General features: G+C 39.1%; 1 protein-coding gene and 1 non-coding gene across 2 annotated transcripts; both read left to right on the forward strand.

Annotated features, from left to right (window-relative positions):
* Positions 1-3,418: 3,418 nt before the first annotated feature.
* On the forward strand, positions 3,419-16,936 carry hspa9 (heat shock protein 9). The gene is made up of 16 exons (XM_050041611.1): positions 3,419-3,727; positions 4,697-4,758; positions 5,106-5,193; positions 6,561-6,742; positions 7,033-7,157; positions 7,261-7,334; positions 9,386-9,492; positions 9,660-9,822; positions 9,916-10,008; positions 10,771-10,980; positions 11,326-11,553; positions 11,705-11,927; positions 13,551-13,645; positions 13,818-13,910; positions 14,284-14,424; positions 15,447-16,936. The coding sequence occupies exons 1-16, from the start codon at positions 3,647-3,649 to the stop codon at positions 15,531-15,533; spliced, it is 2,052 nt and encodes a 683-aa protein (XP_049897568.1). The 5' UTR covers positions 3,419-3,646; the 3' UTR covers positions 15,534-16,936.
* Positions 10,224-10,426, forward strand: LOC126389538 (small nucleolar RNA SNORA74). Its single transcript, XR_007569878.1, has one exon. It is a non-coding gene; the product is annotated as a small nucleolar RNA SNORA74 (small nucleolar RNA).
* Positions 16,937-17,123: the final 187 nt, after the last annotated feature.

A 17,123-nucleotide genomic window follows, 5' to 3' on the forward strand; every position in this document is an offset into this window, starting at 1 on the left:
CTGAGGTGAAAGCATTCAGGTCTGTTAACTCAAAGCTTTGTGCTGGGAATCAAATCTGAAACTGAGCAACCAACATCTGTGTACTGTCTTCATTTGCGTTGGCAAAAAAAGAAACAGGTTTTGAAAAACATAAAATTCATCAACGTTAAAACTGCATACTCCAATATCATATGCATATGTGTATATGTGTGCTAAATGTCTGAATTAAAAATGAGTAGTATTTAAAATTAATCATATTTATATTTATTTTTTTTTATAAATTCTCAGTTGTGTTTTTTCAATGACTGTATTATTTGTGTCTTTTACTGTTGATGACAGTTCCACTGTGACGGGACATCAAATCCATTATCTTCTACTTCCTGTGCTCCATAACTACAGTGAACATCAATCTGTTTAAATCCACATAAACCTGAACACTGATGTCCCACATATTGTAAACAGGCCTACTTTACAACACAAAAAAATAATTCACATATGTAAAGTGAACTTTATCTTAGTACCACTTTATGTTTACTTAGTGAGGGGATTACTTACTTAGCCCACTGAATGAAAGGTGCCCATCACTCCCCATCACTGAAGAGTGACATTCATAAATGGCACTTCCAGTAATTCAGTGTGAGGGGAACCACTGTTCATACAGCCACTGTCATGAGAGGCAATAAGAAAATCAGCAAGAACAAACTGAGAAAAATCATTTAAACTTATTATATGCTGAACATGTTTTATAAATTAAATTGCCATAAATAGGTCATACACAGCAGTTTTTATAGTGTTCATGTGACATGCTTAAGTGCTTTTTTAAAACTTTATTTAAAGATCCAGTGTGTAGGATTTAGTGACATCTAGGGGTGAGATTGCAGAGATGAAACGTCTCCTGTGTGCCAAGTATGTAGAACTACAGTGATGCAAACGCAAAAATGCAGCTGGCCCTATCTAGAGCCAGTGTATGGTTTGTCCATTCTGGGCTACTGTAGCACAACATAGCTGACTCCATGTAAGAGGACCTGCTCCATATGTTGATATAAACGGCTCATTCTAAGGTAACGAAAACACAACAGTTTTTATTTTTAGGTGATTGTAAACTAATGAAAACATGGTCATGAATATTATATACCATTTATGCTAATAGATGCCCCTAAATCCTACACACTGGACTCTAATCAATTTGATTTATTAAACGTGTCATTTGTTATTGAATTTAAATAATAATATTAATTATTATTATTAATAATAATAATAATGTAGTGTATACATGTTTAACAGGTAATGTCCATATTGCTTTCATGATTTATTCTTTCATTAATCCCATATGTTGCCCCTTAAAGACAACATTAATAAAGCATACACAAATAGATTATTGTTCATGTTTAGCAAGTTGTTAGTTATGTTATCCTTCCACTTCAAGGAGAAATTATTTTTTGGTGGTTTCTCTGTTTTGGTTGCTCACAAAAATCAACTAAGTTGTATTTCATCCCTCATTCCCATACAGCCAAAGAGCTGCACTTTTAACTGATAGGTCAGTTTTGTAATACAGGTGTAGAGGTTGCTATGGAAGCTGGATGCCTGGCTTAAGTCATTATTATTATTATTATTTTTTTCATGATTATGGTTGATGTAAGCAGATGTTGCATACTGACTTCTATAACCATTCATTGCTGCCACCCAGTGGTCAATATTAGGCTCATGTCTTTGTTTTTGTTTTGTTTTTTGTTGAATTTTCTAAACTATGACTTCTCAGTGAATATTCTTTCAGACATCAGGGTTGTTGGTGCTGTAAAATTACAAAGATTAGGATGTATTTACTTCAATTTATTGGGGGTCATTTTGAGTGCTTCTAAACCAAGGAGATGTTGACAATAAAAATGAAATTATTAGTCAATTAAATGATATATTGATTACCAAAAATAAATCAGGAACTATTTTGATAATCAACTAATTGTGTGTCATTCAAACCAAAATTCCAAATATTCTCTCTGCCCAGATTTTCCATTGTGATGTTTTGCTGTTATTCTTCATCTTATGGAGTAGACTTATCTTTGGGAATTGTAAAGGTCAGACACAACAGATACAAGACAGACAAAGACTTTACCTTGGACCAGGATATAGGACATTTTGAAAGGAATTTTTCATTTTTTTGTGACATTTTATCCACCAGATGATTCATTTAGAAAATAACAGCTACAGATAAACCACTAAAGAAAATAAGCGTTGGTTGCAGCCAATGTTGGGGACTACACATAATTAAAATAGTAGTTTAACTTCATTTTACAGCAGCTTGCTGGTAGTTCATCTACATTCATACCTGCATTGTGACATAAGTAGTTAGTTAAATTACTTTTTAGACATTTGTTTGTGTAGTTAGCCACTGAAACTACCAACAATTCTGTATGGAGCCCAGGAAGGGACATAGAGGGACAATAAAATTAAAGGTTAAAAAAAAGATGTAGTCTACTTTGTGAGTAGTTTTGCTGACAATCCTGCACTTTCCCATGAATAGTGGAATATTTTATTTATTATTTTTGTTTATGCCCTGTGAACAAGTGGCCTCTTTCCACAATAATCAGGTGAATGGCAGTTTTTGATGGCATGCGATTTTTTTATATTTTGTTCTAATCTTGTATCACAAAGTAGCTACCCCAACAATGGCTGCAGTCCAAGTTTCAGAGACGACATCCACCCCTGCAGTCCAATACTTGGGGCACCATCACTCATGATCATGCATATGTCATTGAGGAGGTAAAGAAAACACAGCAACGTGTGTTCTTTCTGAACCACAGACTATTCACCTGTATGACTATTCCTCTCCTCATTTGAATCCATTTTCTTTTTCATATTATGTGCTGGGTTGACAGTATTGGCATATTTCCAGTATCATGATACTCTACGGAAAGGTCATCATTTCTAAACCTAGTGCATTCAAGTGGAGGGAAATGAAATGGGTTGCTCCCAATTTGAATTAAAGTTTCTCCCCTCTCTGTCAAAATGTAGATTGTTCAGTATAGATATGAACATAAATGACCTCGGTGTTGTGTGCATGCACTCTTTTGCATAAACAATGGCAATAATAGGCTATTTCATGATACAACAGGTATGTTCATTCAGCATCCCTGATGTAACACACGTGACATCACCGTGTACCCCTAGTTACATCATGACCTTCACATGCCCACTACATGTGCCTGTCCTATTCTGTTCATGATCATAAAAAGACAAAAGTAGCAGAAATTTCTGCAGTTTTTACATCTAACGCATTCTATATTATATATAAATGACCAAACTAATAACAATGTAACCTTTAATTAACACCCAACTCTAAAATATTTTCTAAACTATTAAAAAATATTCAGGCAGTAAATGCGCAACCCGATTTGGGGTCCTTCAGCGGTGCATGGTGCAACCATAGGAGCAACATGTGTTGGATAATTCTAGAAGAAGCTTCGCAGTTCATTTCACTTGCAGCCTAAAGCCAAGCGAAGCTCAAGCTCTTCACTGGACTCACCTCCTGGAAGCCTGAAGACACCCGGAGACTCTGCATCTTATACCTGTTATCTGCTGGTCAACAGTTCAGGGAGTCTGTGTCGACATTTGACGCTGCGGACGTTTTATTAAATTGAGTTAAAGTTAGCCTGTTAGCCGAGTTGTCAAAATGTTGAGTGTCGCCAAAAGCGTTTCAAGGACTCTCCAGACAAGGAACTGCACACGAAATGTCTCCTCTTTGATCAAGAAGGTGAGCAACAAACACACTTGTATAAGTAATTATACACCGCTAATATTCATCACAGTTAAAAGGTTCGACAAGTAGCCGGCTAGCTTAGCATGCTAACAGTGTTAGCGTGAGGCCATCTTACTTAATCGTGACTTCTAAGATGTCATATGCAGCTAAGTTAGCGACCCAGTAGCCGTCTGTGTAATTCAGCGGGTGTAATTAACACGATATTTAAGTGGTGTGTAACGTTTATAAACATTATTACTGTCTGCTTAGTGTTGGTTACAACGCACGAGCTCACAATTACAGTACCGGGGTGATACCAGGTGTTTGGGGCTAAGCTAACAGGCTACATTTGACGTCTTTCCTGTTACGTATCTAACGTTAGTTAAGCTACGCACATTTCACGTAATTTAATTGACAACTGTATTGGTGTCTCATTATCTGGATTTAATTAATAACGTTTGTGGTAAGAAAGTGGCTCAGAGGTTCTTAGACTGAAGAGAGCAGTGACCTTCAGTGAGGTGTCCCCACCCCCAACATGCTGCAACACTTCTCACATGTTGTTCCTAAATTTAATCAGCACACTCATAACTTATTGATCGTCTCTATAAATCATTGTGCTGCTTCTTAACAGTAATTAATGATGATGTCATACATGAGCTAATCAACTTCTGACAGTATGCCAACTGTCTTTCATAATTGTGCTACCTATAAACGTAAAGGTCGATGGCATATTTAAGATATTCGTGGTTTGTTACTGTGTTTTTCTGTTTTTCCAGTTTTGTATTTAATAGTTAACTGGACCATTCTGATTAAGGTCTTAAATTGCATCTGTCTTTCTCGCAACATGTTATATGTAACAGAATTGCATTGAATAAAAACTACAGAACAAAAACTGACATGAATTTTTAGTCATGTTGCTGTAGGTCGTTGTTAAAAGACAACATCTGGTAATAGCTGTGTCACTGTTTTGTGATCTCTACACAGTCATGCTGGAGTGGTGGCTTCCAATCAGATGCTCTCAGAGCTCTGTCCAGGAGAGACTATGCGTGAGTATAAGTTCAAAACCTAGATCGCTTTAAGTGTCCTGTAAATTGCAGTCAGAAAATGGGTACTAGAAGTACAGTCAAAAAGTAGTTGATTAACATCAGTGTAATTACTATATGATACATGTGGCAAGTTTCAATTCACATTTGTGACTGATGAGATACAGTCTATACAGATGCTCAGTCAGTAGAGTGCTAAAGAGTGGGATTTAACAACAATTTTGGATTCAGACTACAAAAAGATCCTATCAAGTACACATTATTGTTCTTGACTGTTAGAACATTCTAGTAAAACTTTAATAATTCAACCATAATAATAATAATAATTGTGTCTATCCTCTTTGTTGTAGGTCAGAGGCCGTCAAGGGTGCAGTCATTGGCATCGATCTAGGAACCACTAACTCATGTGTCGCAGTCATGGAAGGGAAACAGGCCAAGGTGGGTATTAGCACACACTTCACACATCTGTCGTGGACATGTTTGCTTTTTGTCCTCGACAGTTCAGTATGTCAAAATTGAAAATTATCTGACCATTAAGGGGCCAGTATTATTTACCACAAGTGCTTGTCTGATGGTCAGATAGTTTTGGGAACAGCATATCTCTAAACTGGATGAGAGTATACTTGTGATGATCTTGTTAACTTAACTCCAGTGTAGTTAAGAATGTCTGGCATTGAGATGAAGCTTTATATTTGATAAAGTGGTCACATCTAGACCTACACAGTTTTCTGCCTTGTAGTCTCTATTTCAGACAGCTTATTTGAGAGACTAATTATGTTTGTAATAATAAGGTCCAGGAGGGTTACAGTTGATTCTGGCATTTAGAGATTTGGTTGCAAATGCAAAGTGTTTATTTAAACCAGTATTAATATTACCTAACATGTATAAAATTAGGCTTTATTGGTATGCCCTTTTGTGGACATAATGAAATAAGGAAGGAGGAATTCTTTTGAATCTTGCCTACTAATAAATGTTTTTGTTTATGGTGTAACAACATATTGTGACTTGACTTTTGATGATATAAAACACGAGAACTATTGATATCACAAACCAGTTTTCAGCTCCATGGAGCACGGCATATGAGCAGAGAAGAGCTTTTTTCCAAAGTTAATGCCTTGGTGCTTTCTTCGCACAATAAAAAAATACAAAACCTTTAGATACAAAAACTTTATCAGACTGTCGTAGGCAAGTAAACAGTCAAAGAATAGGTTTCTCAACTGCCGTTTGCTGTGACAACAAGCACCTCAGACTGACCATGAGGTTCAGTTTCTCTTCATGTTTTCCAGACCCTTTGTTTTCTGCTCCTGACTCAGTAGTCATAGAGTGACACAGTCGGGGGTAATCACAAGGTATCACTGGGTTGAAACATGTTGTCCCCCCTTTCATTTGTGCTACCTACAGTTAGGCCACTTCTGTTTGTTTCTGTTAGCGTCTTTTAGTTCTGTTTGTTTGCTGTGTCTAAAATCCTTTTCAGTGTAACTGAATTGCGGAACTCACCATATTTACTTAAGATAATTGGGTTTTGTGGCAAACTGAGGTGTTTGGAGACTGTTAAAACAAGTCAAACAAGTTGTGATGTGATCTTTTCCTTCCCTTCAGGACATTCTTATCTAGTTAGATTTTTATCTCGTTATCAGTTCATTGTCATGGAAATAAAGATCTGATTGCAAGACAAGATGATTTATTCATTAATTCAGGAGACAGTTATTTACATTATGGTCAATCAATGGCAGTAGTTTGACAAGCAGTTTTCCCCTCGCCTGAAGCCTCATGTAGCAACTGAAAGATTTGTCTTTGCCTCTCAGGTGTTGGAGAATGCAGAGGGGGCCAGGACGACTCCTTCAGTCATCGCGTTCACAGCAGACGGGGAGCGTTTGGTGGGTATGCCCGCTAAACGCCAGGCTGTCACCAACCCTGAGAACACACTGTACGCCACCAAGAGACTGATAGGCCGTCGCTATGACGACCCTGAGGTCCAGAAAGACCTGTAAGTGCATCTTTGGTCTTATGTAAAACATTTTGCATTGTTGCATGTACTCATTTCAGAAGTACGTACTTCTTGGAAAAACTGAATAATTTTACCACTTGTTGTGAACTTGTAATCCTCAGGATCTTTTACTCAGGATTTTCTTAGTTTTCAGATACAAACTATTGAAAACTCATAACTAGCAAAAATGTTCAGGAAATGTTGGGGAGACAAAGTAACTGAATAAATGAAACAATTAATGAGCGCGTCTCATCAGACAAAGTTAAATGTGTCTTTCTTTCTGTTAACAGGAAGAACGTCCCCTATAAGATTGTGCGTGCATCCAACGGTGACGCTTGGGTGGAAGCTCATGGGAAAATGTACTCCCCCAGCCAGGCGGGAGCCTTCGTCCTGATGAAGATGAAGGAGACTGCAGGTAAGACTGAAACTGCATTAAATATTGCTATTGTTTCTTTGACATTTTACATCATCCATATGTGAGCACTGATTTTGATAATGATCTGGTATTTGTGTTGCAGAGAACTACCTGGGAACCAAAGTGAAGAATGCTGTTGTCACTGTACCAGCCTACTTCAATGATGCTCAGAGACAGGTACACACACACACACACACTTACTTAATGCCCCTCTCGCAGTACAGTTAATGGGTCAGTGTGTATCCATTCTGAGTGGAATACATCTGATTAATAATTACTATGAACGTATTTNTCAATGATGCTCAGAGACAGGTACACACACACACACACACACACACACACACACACACACACACACACACACACACACACACACTTACTTAATGCCCCTCTCGCAGTACAGTTTAATGGGTCAGTGTGTATCCATTCTGAGTGGAATACATCTGATTAATAATTACTATGAACGTATTTACATTAGCACTAAAACACTCAGATAAATTTTCATGTTTAGGAAGAACAACACTGAAGTATTGAATACACTAATCTCAGCCCTCATCCATGACAAGATTTTGAAAATATGAGCTTCTGTCAAACACGTTATACCATTATTTGTTTGTTGGTGTGATGTAGTAGTAGAGTGTAGGGCTGGGCAATATGGACAAACATTCTTTATTTTAAGGCTGAATGGCAATACACAATATTTATTGCTGTATTTTCTATGAAATGGGCTACGTGTTCACTTGCAAATCAAAATTTGAGATGTCACAAGCACTTTTATAAAAACAGACCGTGATCAAAATTAAATTCAACGACAGGGACTTTTTTCCCTGTTTGAAAATATACAGCTGCATAACATGTAAGTGAAAAATGCTAAAAAATAATAGCAGGGCTGTACAGTAACTTTTTGCACATAGCACTGGAGCTACAGAAGTTTAAAGGTTTGCAGCACAGGACACAAAACTACAACGAGTATAAAAGTATCAAGGAGGCCTAAATCTATTTTAGTTTGACACACTTTGCCCTCGTTATATACGTCTTGTATATGAAATGTCTGTGTTGTCACTGCATTTTTAAAACACATCTGTTCCCTGCACTCTGGCACTGTCTCAGTGTTGCACAATAGACTACAACTACCAAGAAGAATAGTGATGCGCTGTGATCCACCTCACATACAAACTAGCAATATATATCTATTGATATAGATTTAGACAATACTGTTTATATCTTGCTTGAAAATATATTGATATATTGTACATAGTTGGTATATCGCCCAGCCCTAGTAGGGTGTTGAAGCAGGTATGTTTCCTTGAGAAAAACGCCCTACTCTAAAGAGTGCTTATAAAACATCTTTAGCAGAAGTAGATAAGTATGTGCAGAAAGGGGGTAGATGATCCAGAACAGTTACTGGAATAAGTAATTTAACAATGTCATTATTCTTATGATTCGAATATGAAAAGTGTGACCCGTACATTTCTGAGGGAATAAAGTTTCATTTGTAGTGAGCCAGATTGTTGGTTTACGTGAGGCATTGTTACTCTCATTGAGTAGTTAGTCCGTTTGTTGTGGAATAATGCAAATGCAACCTTTCAACATCTCCTTTTCAAAGTCAATCATGTTCTGTTCCAGTCTTAACGTGAGGCACACAAAACTTAAGACAAGTAGAGATCTATCTGTCAGACATTCAGGAGCTCTGATAAACTTTCTGTAACTGTATAATCTGAATAAAGTGTGACATGCAGTCTATGCGATATATAAATATTAACATTTACATTGAGTGTATTTTGATTTAAACACTTCTCCTCTCTCTTACTGTCAGACTCCAAAGACTGTAAATCAAAATGTACCAACAAATGTCAGCTCCCCCTTTCTTTGTTTAAATGATCTGATAAGCAAACCACTCTGTGTCATCTCAGCTAAAAGGAAATAGATTTAGGTTACTTAAACCAGGCTGTGTAGTCTAGATTTTCAGAATCTTAGTCATTTTAGAGTAAAACACTTTTTTGTTTAATTTTTCAGATGTTTACGCTCTGTATTCCTGGTGCTAGTTAGGAGAGCTCTTAATGTAGAGAGAATCTACATTGGGTGTTTGTTAGAAAAGTGTAAGAGAATAATCAGTCACATCTGATCATCCCTGTTTGTTGCTGAAATTCTTGTAACTCTTTTTAGAAGTGTGAACAAAATACTGTCTGGCCAGCACCTCACATCATTCCCATGTATGGTTTCTTTAGGCTACCAAAGATGCTGGTCAGATTTCTGGTTTGAACGTCCTGCGTGTGATCAACGAGCCAACAGCCGCTGCTCTGGCCTACGGCCTGGACAAAACCCAGGATAAAATGTGAGTAGAGAAGAACCTGCACTACCACTGCTGGTGTTTCCCACTACAGTCAAGAGGATCACTTCTTACTGAAACACAGGCAGCATAATATATGCTGATGCTCTGTATTTTAGTTTTTCAGTTTTTGGTTCTCCTGTGTTATTAAACTGACTTGTGTTGGTTTCCAGTATTGCTGTCTATGATCTGGGTGGAGGTACATTTGATATCTCAATCCTGGAGATCCAGAAGGGCGTTTTTGAGGTGAAGTCCACAAATGGCGACACCTTCCTGGGGGGAGAGGACTTTGACCAGCACCTCCTCAAACACATTGTCAAAGAGTTTAAGAGAGAGGTAAATATTGTTACAATTTTCAATCTCAAGACGAGCCTTTCAACTGTAGTTCAGTCAGCATTTTCAGAATTTCATGTGTGTTGTGTTTTTCAGTCTGGTGTGGATCTGCTGAAAGACAACATGGCTCTTCAGAGAGTCCGAGAGGCTGCTGAGAAGGCCAAGTGTGAGCTGTCCTCTTCACTGCAGGTACACAGACCACCCTCATCATCACTGATACAACATGCATCAAGTTAAAATACACATGACCACTTGACCATTTTAGATACAAATTTAGTTCAGAAAGAAAATAGGAATTCCACCCAAAACTCAGCTCCATCAGAAGTCATTTAAACCTTTTGGCAGTCAGTGAGTGAATGCCTCACTGTCACTTATCGAAGATTATCTCAGCCTTGATCCCACAGTCCAGCTCTCAGTCAGCTGTCCAGACAGTGTGTGTGTCTGGCTCAGTGTTACAGTGCTGGTAGAGAAGGTCCTGTGTTATGTGTCACTGCAGTAGGTTCTGTTTTAGAGTCTGCTGCTGCTGAGCTGCTGCAGGACGTGGCCCAGTGAGAGTGGACTGTCCTGATACTGACCGCAGGGCAGGCCTAGTACAGGGCCATACAGACTTCTAATCTTTTTCATAGCATGACCTTATTGTTTATTTCTGACTATTTGTAGACCAAAACAAAATGTCTTTGAAGATGTTGAGCGTGGTCTTTTGTGCCGATATTCATAGAACAAAGGAGGGATTGATTAATGTATTGTTAGATTATTCAAATATCTTTAACAACACTCTGGCCACAGGACATTGATCCTCATACTGGGTTTTAATGGGTTTATTTTTGTATTCATGCAGTCAACAGGAAACAAAATTGAACTCTGTCATGGGTGACTGTCTCAGGTATTTTGTTCCTGTCCATTTTAAAGTGGTGAAACTGAATGTGATCACATGTTTATTCTCTCCTCTAGACTGACATCAACCTTCCCTACCTGACCATGGATGCCTCTGGTCCCAAACATCTCAACATCAAGCTGACCCGTGCTCAGTTTGAAGGCATTGTGGCTGACCTGATCCGCCGCACAGTGGCTCCCTGCCAGAAGGCCATGCAGGACGCCGAGGTGTCCAAGGGAGACATAGGAGAGGTGCTGCTGGTCGGAGGCATGAGCCGTATGCCCAAGGTACACAACACAGTATGACCCCTGAGCCTACAGGCCCTAATAAAGAGTGTTTAATCTGGTTTGTTTGGCAGTACAAGAAGGTAGACTTTGAATGACACACAGCTACAAACATTTCAATGATGACCCCAATCCAAGACATAATTTCCACTCTAGTGCTTGATGTAAAAATGCAGGTGACATTACACATCAAACAAATCAAACTAAACTTTATCCTTTTTGTTATGTAAACTTTATACTAAATGTTTGGAATTTTGTAAACTTAAAATTTCTGTACAAATTATAATTATTATTGCTGTTCAAGTGTAATGAGTACACAAGTTAAACAGTCAGTGTTTGTCTCTGCAGGTTCAACAATCAGTTCAGGACCTGTTTGGCCGTGCTCCCAGCAAGTCTGTCAACCCCGATGAGGCTGTTGCCATCGGAGCAGCCATCCAGGGTGGTGTTTTGGCCGGTGATGTCACAGATGTGCTGCTGCTGGATGTGACACCACTCTCTCTGGGTATTGAGACCCTGGGTGGAGTCTTCACCAAACTCATCAACAGGAACACCACAATTCCCACCAAGAAGAGCCAGGTACTGAAACCTAAAGGGTAGAGTGAGGACTGATTTTGACCAGAATGACTGCTTTTTATTGAGCTATTTGCCTTTTTATGTCAACTGTATTTTTAAAACGCTGCTGAAAGGTGTTAAGTGTAAACTGAAGTACCTCTCTACTCCCCTCTAGGTGTTCTCCACAGCAGCTGACGGTCAGACTCAGGTAGAGATCAAGGTGTGTCAAGGAGAAAGAGAGATGGCAGCAGACAACAAAGTGCTGGGTCAGTTCACTCTGGTCGGAATCCCCCCTGCCCCCCGCGGTGTCCCTCAGATTGAGGTCACCTTCGACATTGATGCCAACGGCATCGTCCACGTCTCCGCCAAGGACAAGGGAACAGGCCGAGAACAGCAGAGTAAGTGCCTGTCATTTAGCTGAAGCTACCATAGTGGCTTTCCGTTCCAAGTCTTTGGTGCTGTAATGTTGGCAAACTTAATGAACGCATGCTATAGGCATCAGCTGTAACACCCAAACCAAAACATTCACAAGTGTTTACCTTTTTCTTATTGTCACTTCATTTATTGTTGAAAATATTTGCAACTCTTCTTGCATCAAGATAGACCACTGGTTTAGTAGCCAAACAACATATTACGGTGCTGCCATGCTACCTGCAGATGCCATTGCCATGGTCAAAAAACTGTTGGGGTGCATTCCAAAGGCATGCATTTTCTTTTTACTTAGGTAGGCACTGCAGCTACGCTTAAAGTACATACTGTTGGATGCAGTATGCCCACAATTTGGACACACTACTTTCTCATAACATTACACCCTGAACTTTGCCTTTATATCTGTACCTTGGAGATAAAACAAACGCCACTCACCAAATTTAAATAATATTCCTATTATTACGGCTCGACTGTTCATCAGTTACTTGAATGTGCTGTCATCTTGTCATTGCAGCTTCTGACAACTGTCAATCAGCTGTCAGTGAGTCTGTTAGCAGCTCAGTTGATGCGATGCATCATTTGCTGCGTTGTGGGTCAGAATAGCCAAAAAAGCCTGCTGACTTACAGACTGCAAAGTCGGAGTGGATGTAGTGGAACATCCTGGTATTTCTGGCGTACTGTATTTGACATACTAAATCTTTCTCTGGCGTACTTTAAAGTATGGTAGTATGGGTACTGGAATGCACAGTATGCTTCCCCTGGGATGTAATTTACTTTACACAAAGCCAAACAACTAGATAAATGGCTATTAGTGACGCATTCACAAGCATGTTGTTCACATGACTGCTGAACATAAGTTCTGGGGACTCTCTGAGAGGAACTGCCCACTGGGGTGCTCCCCTGAGAGCTACATACCTTCAAGGTATTTCCCCCATCACATAAATGCTCAGTAAAGCTTGGACTGTACTGTCTGTACAGTTATCATATTTTCCCCCCTTCCTTTTTTTGATGAGCTGTTTGTGTTGTCTGTTGTTGACACAGATAATGGGTTTTTCATTCAACACTTTCATATGGACCAATCACTGTACACTAACGCAACTTGTGGTTCCTTTTGTGCTGGGCGAGAGTAGGCGCTTAAAGTCCCTCAAAATGGCATTCTAAGAACTATAATTGTTCCTAGTTCTTGCAGTGAGGACACAATTAAAAAGGGAGTTTCTTAAAACAATGCTGTTAGAGCTATGAAACGGCTCCCATGGTCCAAACACGCCAATAGTGTTCAGTGACAATACATGAATTCTTAATGCCAATGTTAACACACGTTGCTGTAACCATTGAGGACCAAATGGTGTCTGTTATGACTTAAAAATAGTCAAGAAGCTTGGCAACATGTTGTCCCAGTAAACACAGAATATCTGGCTTTTAGGTTCAGCATGGACGTTGGTTTTAGAACAACATTTGCGAGGTCAGCTCCATGTGTCTCAAATGACTGTTTTCGTTGCCTTCTTTTGACTGTGTTATCATTGGCAGATATAAATATCAAGCCGCTGTGTGTCGAGTGTCTAACCATCCTGTTGTCTCTCTGCTCTCCTCAGTTGTGATCCAGTCATCAGGAGGTCTCAGTAAAGACGACATCGAGAACATGGTCAAGAACGCTGAGAAGTATGCAGAGGAGGACAGGAGGAGAAAGGTGAAGACTCGAGACAGTGGATTAACATTATGATAATGAGTCCAAGCATTTTATGTAGTTTCAGTCTTCAGTATGAAAACTGCATTTCTGTGTCCTTCTTGTGATCTGTTTAGTCTGTGTACTTCAGACTCATGTTGTTGTCTCCCTCTAACCCTCAATTTACTGTGCACAGGACCGTGTGGAGGCCGTCAACATGGCTGAGGGCATCGTCCATGACACAGAATCCAAGATGGAGGAATTCAAGGACCAGCTTCCTGCTGATGAGGTAAAACTTCATTTGTGTGTGCTCTGATAGTTTGTGCTTTTAATTTGCTGTATGGAACCACAGGATGTAATGTTTGCAGTTAACTGACATTTCTAGTCGTACCAAACCTTGCTTTATGGAGTAATTAATTGTTGAGATAATGTGTGGTAACTGTTATGTCGCTGTCTGAAAGAAGGACGGGGATATAGGAAGTAACCACATACTGACAGTAAGGGTTTGAATCCCGCCAACATGGCCATAGACATGTAACAATCTGATGTACTGTCTTTGTACCACAAAGGTGATTATGGGCGATCGTCCTGTTAGTATTGCTCATGTGGTTCACCCATGACCCAGCTTTATTCATTGATGTTTCCCATTCGTCCACTCACAGTGCACCAAGCTGAAGGAGGAGATCTCAAAGGTCCGGGATCTTCTGACCAACAAGGAATCAGAAACAGGGGACAACATCAAACAGGCAGCCACCAACCTGCAGCAGGCATCACTTAAACTCTTCGAAATGGCCTACAAGAAGGTAGGAACACTCATTCATACTGTGTAAATGTGACATTGTTAAAGATGATGACGCAATGCCAAAAAATATTTTAGCTTCAGAGTAATGTTTTTATTTTTTACAGGTCTTTAATATTTTAACTATTTCTAAGGAATGTCCTGGAAAGAACTATGTATATTTTGGTTCTAAATTATGGGGATTTCTTAGAACTATTTGCTTCTTGGTGGTTGCAACTAACAATTAATTGATTAAGCAGCATTTTTTTTCCTTTTTTAACCATTAATATTTTGGTCAATAGAAAACACAGTTTCCTAAAACCCTAAGTGACGACATCAAATTGTTTTAGGTTGGCCAAGACTCAGTTGATTATCACACGAGGCAAAGAAAAACAGCTAATCCTTACAATTGACTATAACCACAGAATGTATGGCTTCACCTAAATGATTGATTTTTGAAAATGGTTCTTTTTTTTCCAGTTGACTTATTGATTAATGGACTAATTGTTTCAGCTCTATTATTTATCATGCTATGACATTTGGTATTAATGGATGTTTACTAGACCTGCTATAAATGGACTATGGGTCACACTAGCACACATTGTTAGGTATTAATTGGAATTGAACACTTTTTTCAGCACCTACTAGACATGTTCCTTCCTAACTTCCGTGATGTTTAAACAGAAATCATATACTGACTTGTCAACTGAATGTCAGGAAATGGTCAAATGTAGCTCATTTTAATTTCTAAGTTTAAACATTGTTTGCAAAAATACTTTGCATATTATGAGAGCCATTTGAAATCGTTAATCCCATTTTTCAGTAACCAAATGGGATTTTAAATTCCGATGAAATGTGTGGCAGTTTGCACATTATCCTACAAAACATTAAAATGACCCACAAAATGAAAGTAAACAAATAACACTTATTACCTGTATCACCTGTTTTCATAAGGCTACCTTTATAAGTTTAATCGACTAGTATTTCCTAGTCGCCTTATCTGACATGCATGTGACCTGCCTGTAACATATTCCTTCCTTCCTGCAGATGGCGGCAGAGCGGGACAGCAGCAGCAGCAGCAGCAGCAGCAGCTCGGGCTCATCAGAGGGAGAGAAGAAAGAAGGCCAGCAGTAAACCTTTGCACTTGTGTGTCACTGGGTTTCCGTGACAACGGAGGACTGTCTAGCTCGGCGGTGGACTGGGTGGGGAAGGTGGCAGTCTTGAGTGACGAGCTGAATCTTAGTCATTCTCACCATAATATATTATTCTACTGTGTTTTGGCAGTAAAATTCTCTAGTGAAAAGATAAATGTCCATGTATGCTCCTCCATGTCCTATGATGTCTGTCTGTAATTTAATTATGTCAAAACAATGTCTTGTATGTTTATTTTTACAACACTGTTGATTTACATTCTGAGCAAGTAAAGGTTCCTTTTTTGTCTAAGACATCATGTAGGTTTCATGTTCTTTGGTTTCATCAACAGCAGCAGTTCAGCTTGTTAATGGCTCTGATCAGTCGTTGTTTGTACCAGTTGAGCCCAGTTCAACAGCTTGTACACAGTTTGAGCTTTGGTACAGAGGACGGCCCAACTCCGTCTTCATAATGTAATATTGTACAGTGCTCTACATCAATTATAGCTATCTTGTTTTAATAGTGTGTTCATAACAATGTGGAGGTGGGAAGTTACTGTACAAAAATCTTGAAATATATTAGTTTTTATGTCAAACTTGCCACCTCTCAGTTGTCCTGAGTTCACTCTAAAGAGGTCAAAACTTCTGCAGAATTGCTTTCATGAGGTGGTTTTCATTTCATCACTTTTATTCTTGAACTGTGTAAAAATGTATCTGCAGCACTCTGAGAGGAGTTATGATCCTATTTCTTCTTGTGTCCTTTGACTCTTTAGACAGACTTGTTGAGGCCAGGGGACACCAAGCTAGAGTAATACTGATTATCGGGGGGAAGACAGAATATGAATAAATCTAATGTCTGTTTGTGTGTGAGGATGAGGTCAAGCTTTAGTTATTTTGATGATGTAAAATAATGTAAGGCCTTGATCTGTGAGAATCCCCATCTTTTAGTTCTTTGCATCCTCTTTTGTAGCATCCATTATAAACAGCTGAGTTCTGACCTCAAAATACATGTTGAATTGTTGCTGACTCTTCAACTAGAATTAGGTGAATTTGGATGTTGAAATTGCACAATAGAGGATGAGGCCTTAGTTGCTGTCTCCTTTCAGACAGACAACAGCAGGAAGAGTTGAGACACAACACACTAGCACAGGACTGTGGAAATTCAGTATGAGCCCAGCCGTGTCATTCCCCTCCAGAAGGATGTTTTGTTTCTGCCATAAACTGCTCTGTGTAATGTGATTGTTGCTACATGCCTGCCTGATAGTGATCCAGGCTGCTCTATGAATGAAGGGAGCAATGAGGCTGTGGTGAATTGAACATGGGGGGGGGAGGTGTGATTGTATTACTGGAGTTAAATTGAGGGTCAAGATAACTTGCTGTCTTTTCTAATAAAAATTTGAAATGTGACTGGTTTCCTGACCGTTGATAGTGCATGCAGTAGTTTTTCAGTCCTCATGTTCACATTAAACTGTAAAAAGGTACATGTATTTTAATGTTCTGTAAAGTTTGACAGGTATAAACTAATGTCATTCTCAACAGCCTCAGCCATACTTTGCCTTGTGCCATTGTGTCAGGGCAGATGAGCACATGCAGT

This window comes from Epinephelus moara, chromosome 4 (genome assembly GCF_006386435.1).
Source record: "Epinephelus moara isolate mb chromosome 4, YSFRI_EMoa_1.0, whole genome shotgun sequence".
In the NCBI taxonomy this organism is placed as follows: Eukaryota; Metazoa; Chordata; class Actinopteri; order Perciformes; family Serranidae; genus Epinephelus; species Epinephelus moara.

Bases quoted from the DNA above. Each gene is read 5' to 3' on its own strand.
- hspa9 (XM_050041611.1), top strand. From the start codon at position 3,647: ATGTTGAGTGTCGCCAAAAGCGTTTCAAGGACTCTCCAGACAAGGAAC. The intron at 9,823-9,915 runs GTAAATATTGTT...TGTGTTTTTCAG, and splicing joins TCAAAGAGTTTAAGAGAGAG to TCTGGTGTGGATCTGCTGAA. The intron at 10,981-11,325 runs GTACACAACACA...TTGTCTCTGCAG, and splicing joins GCATGAGCCGTATGCCCAAG to GTTCAACAATCAGTTCAGGA.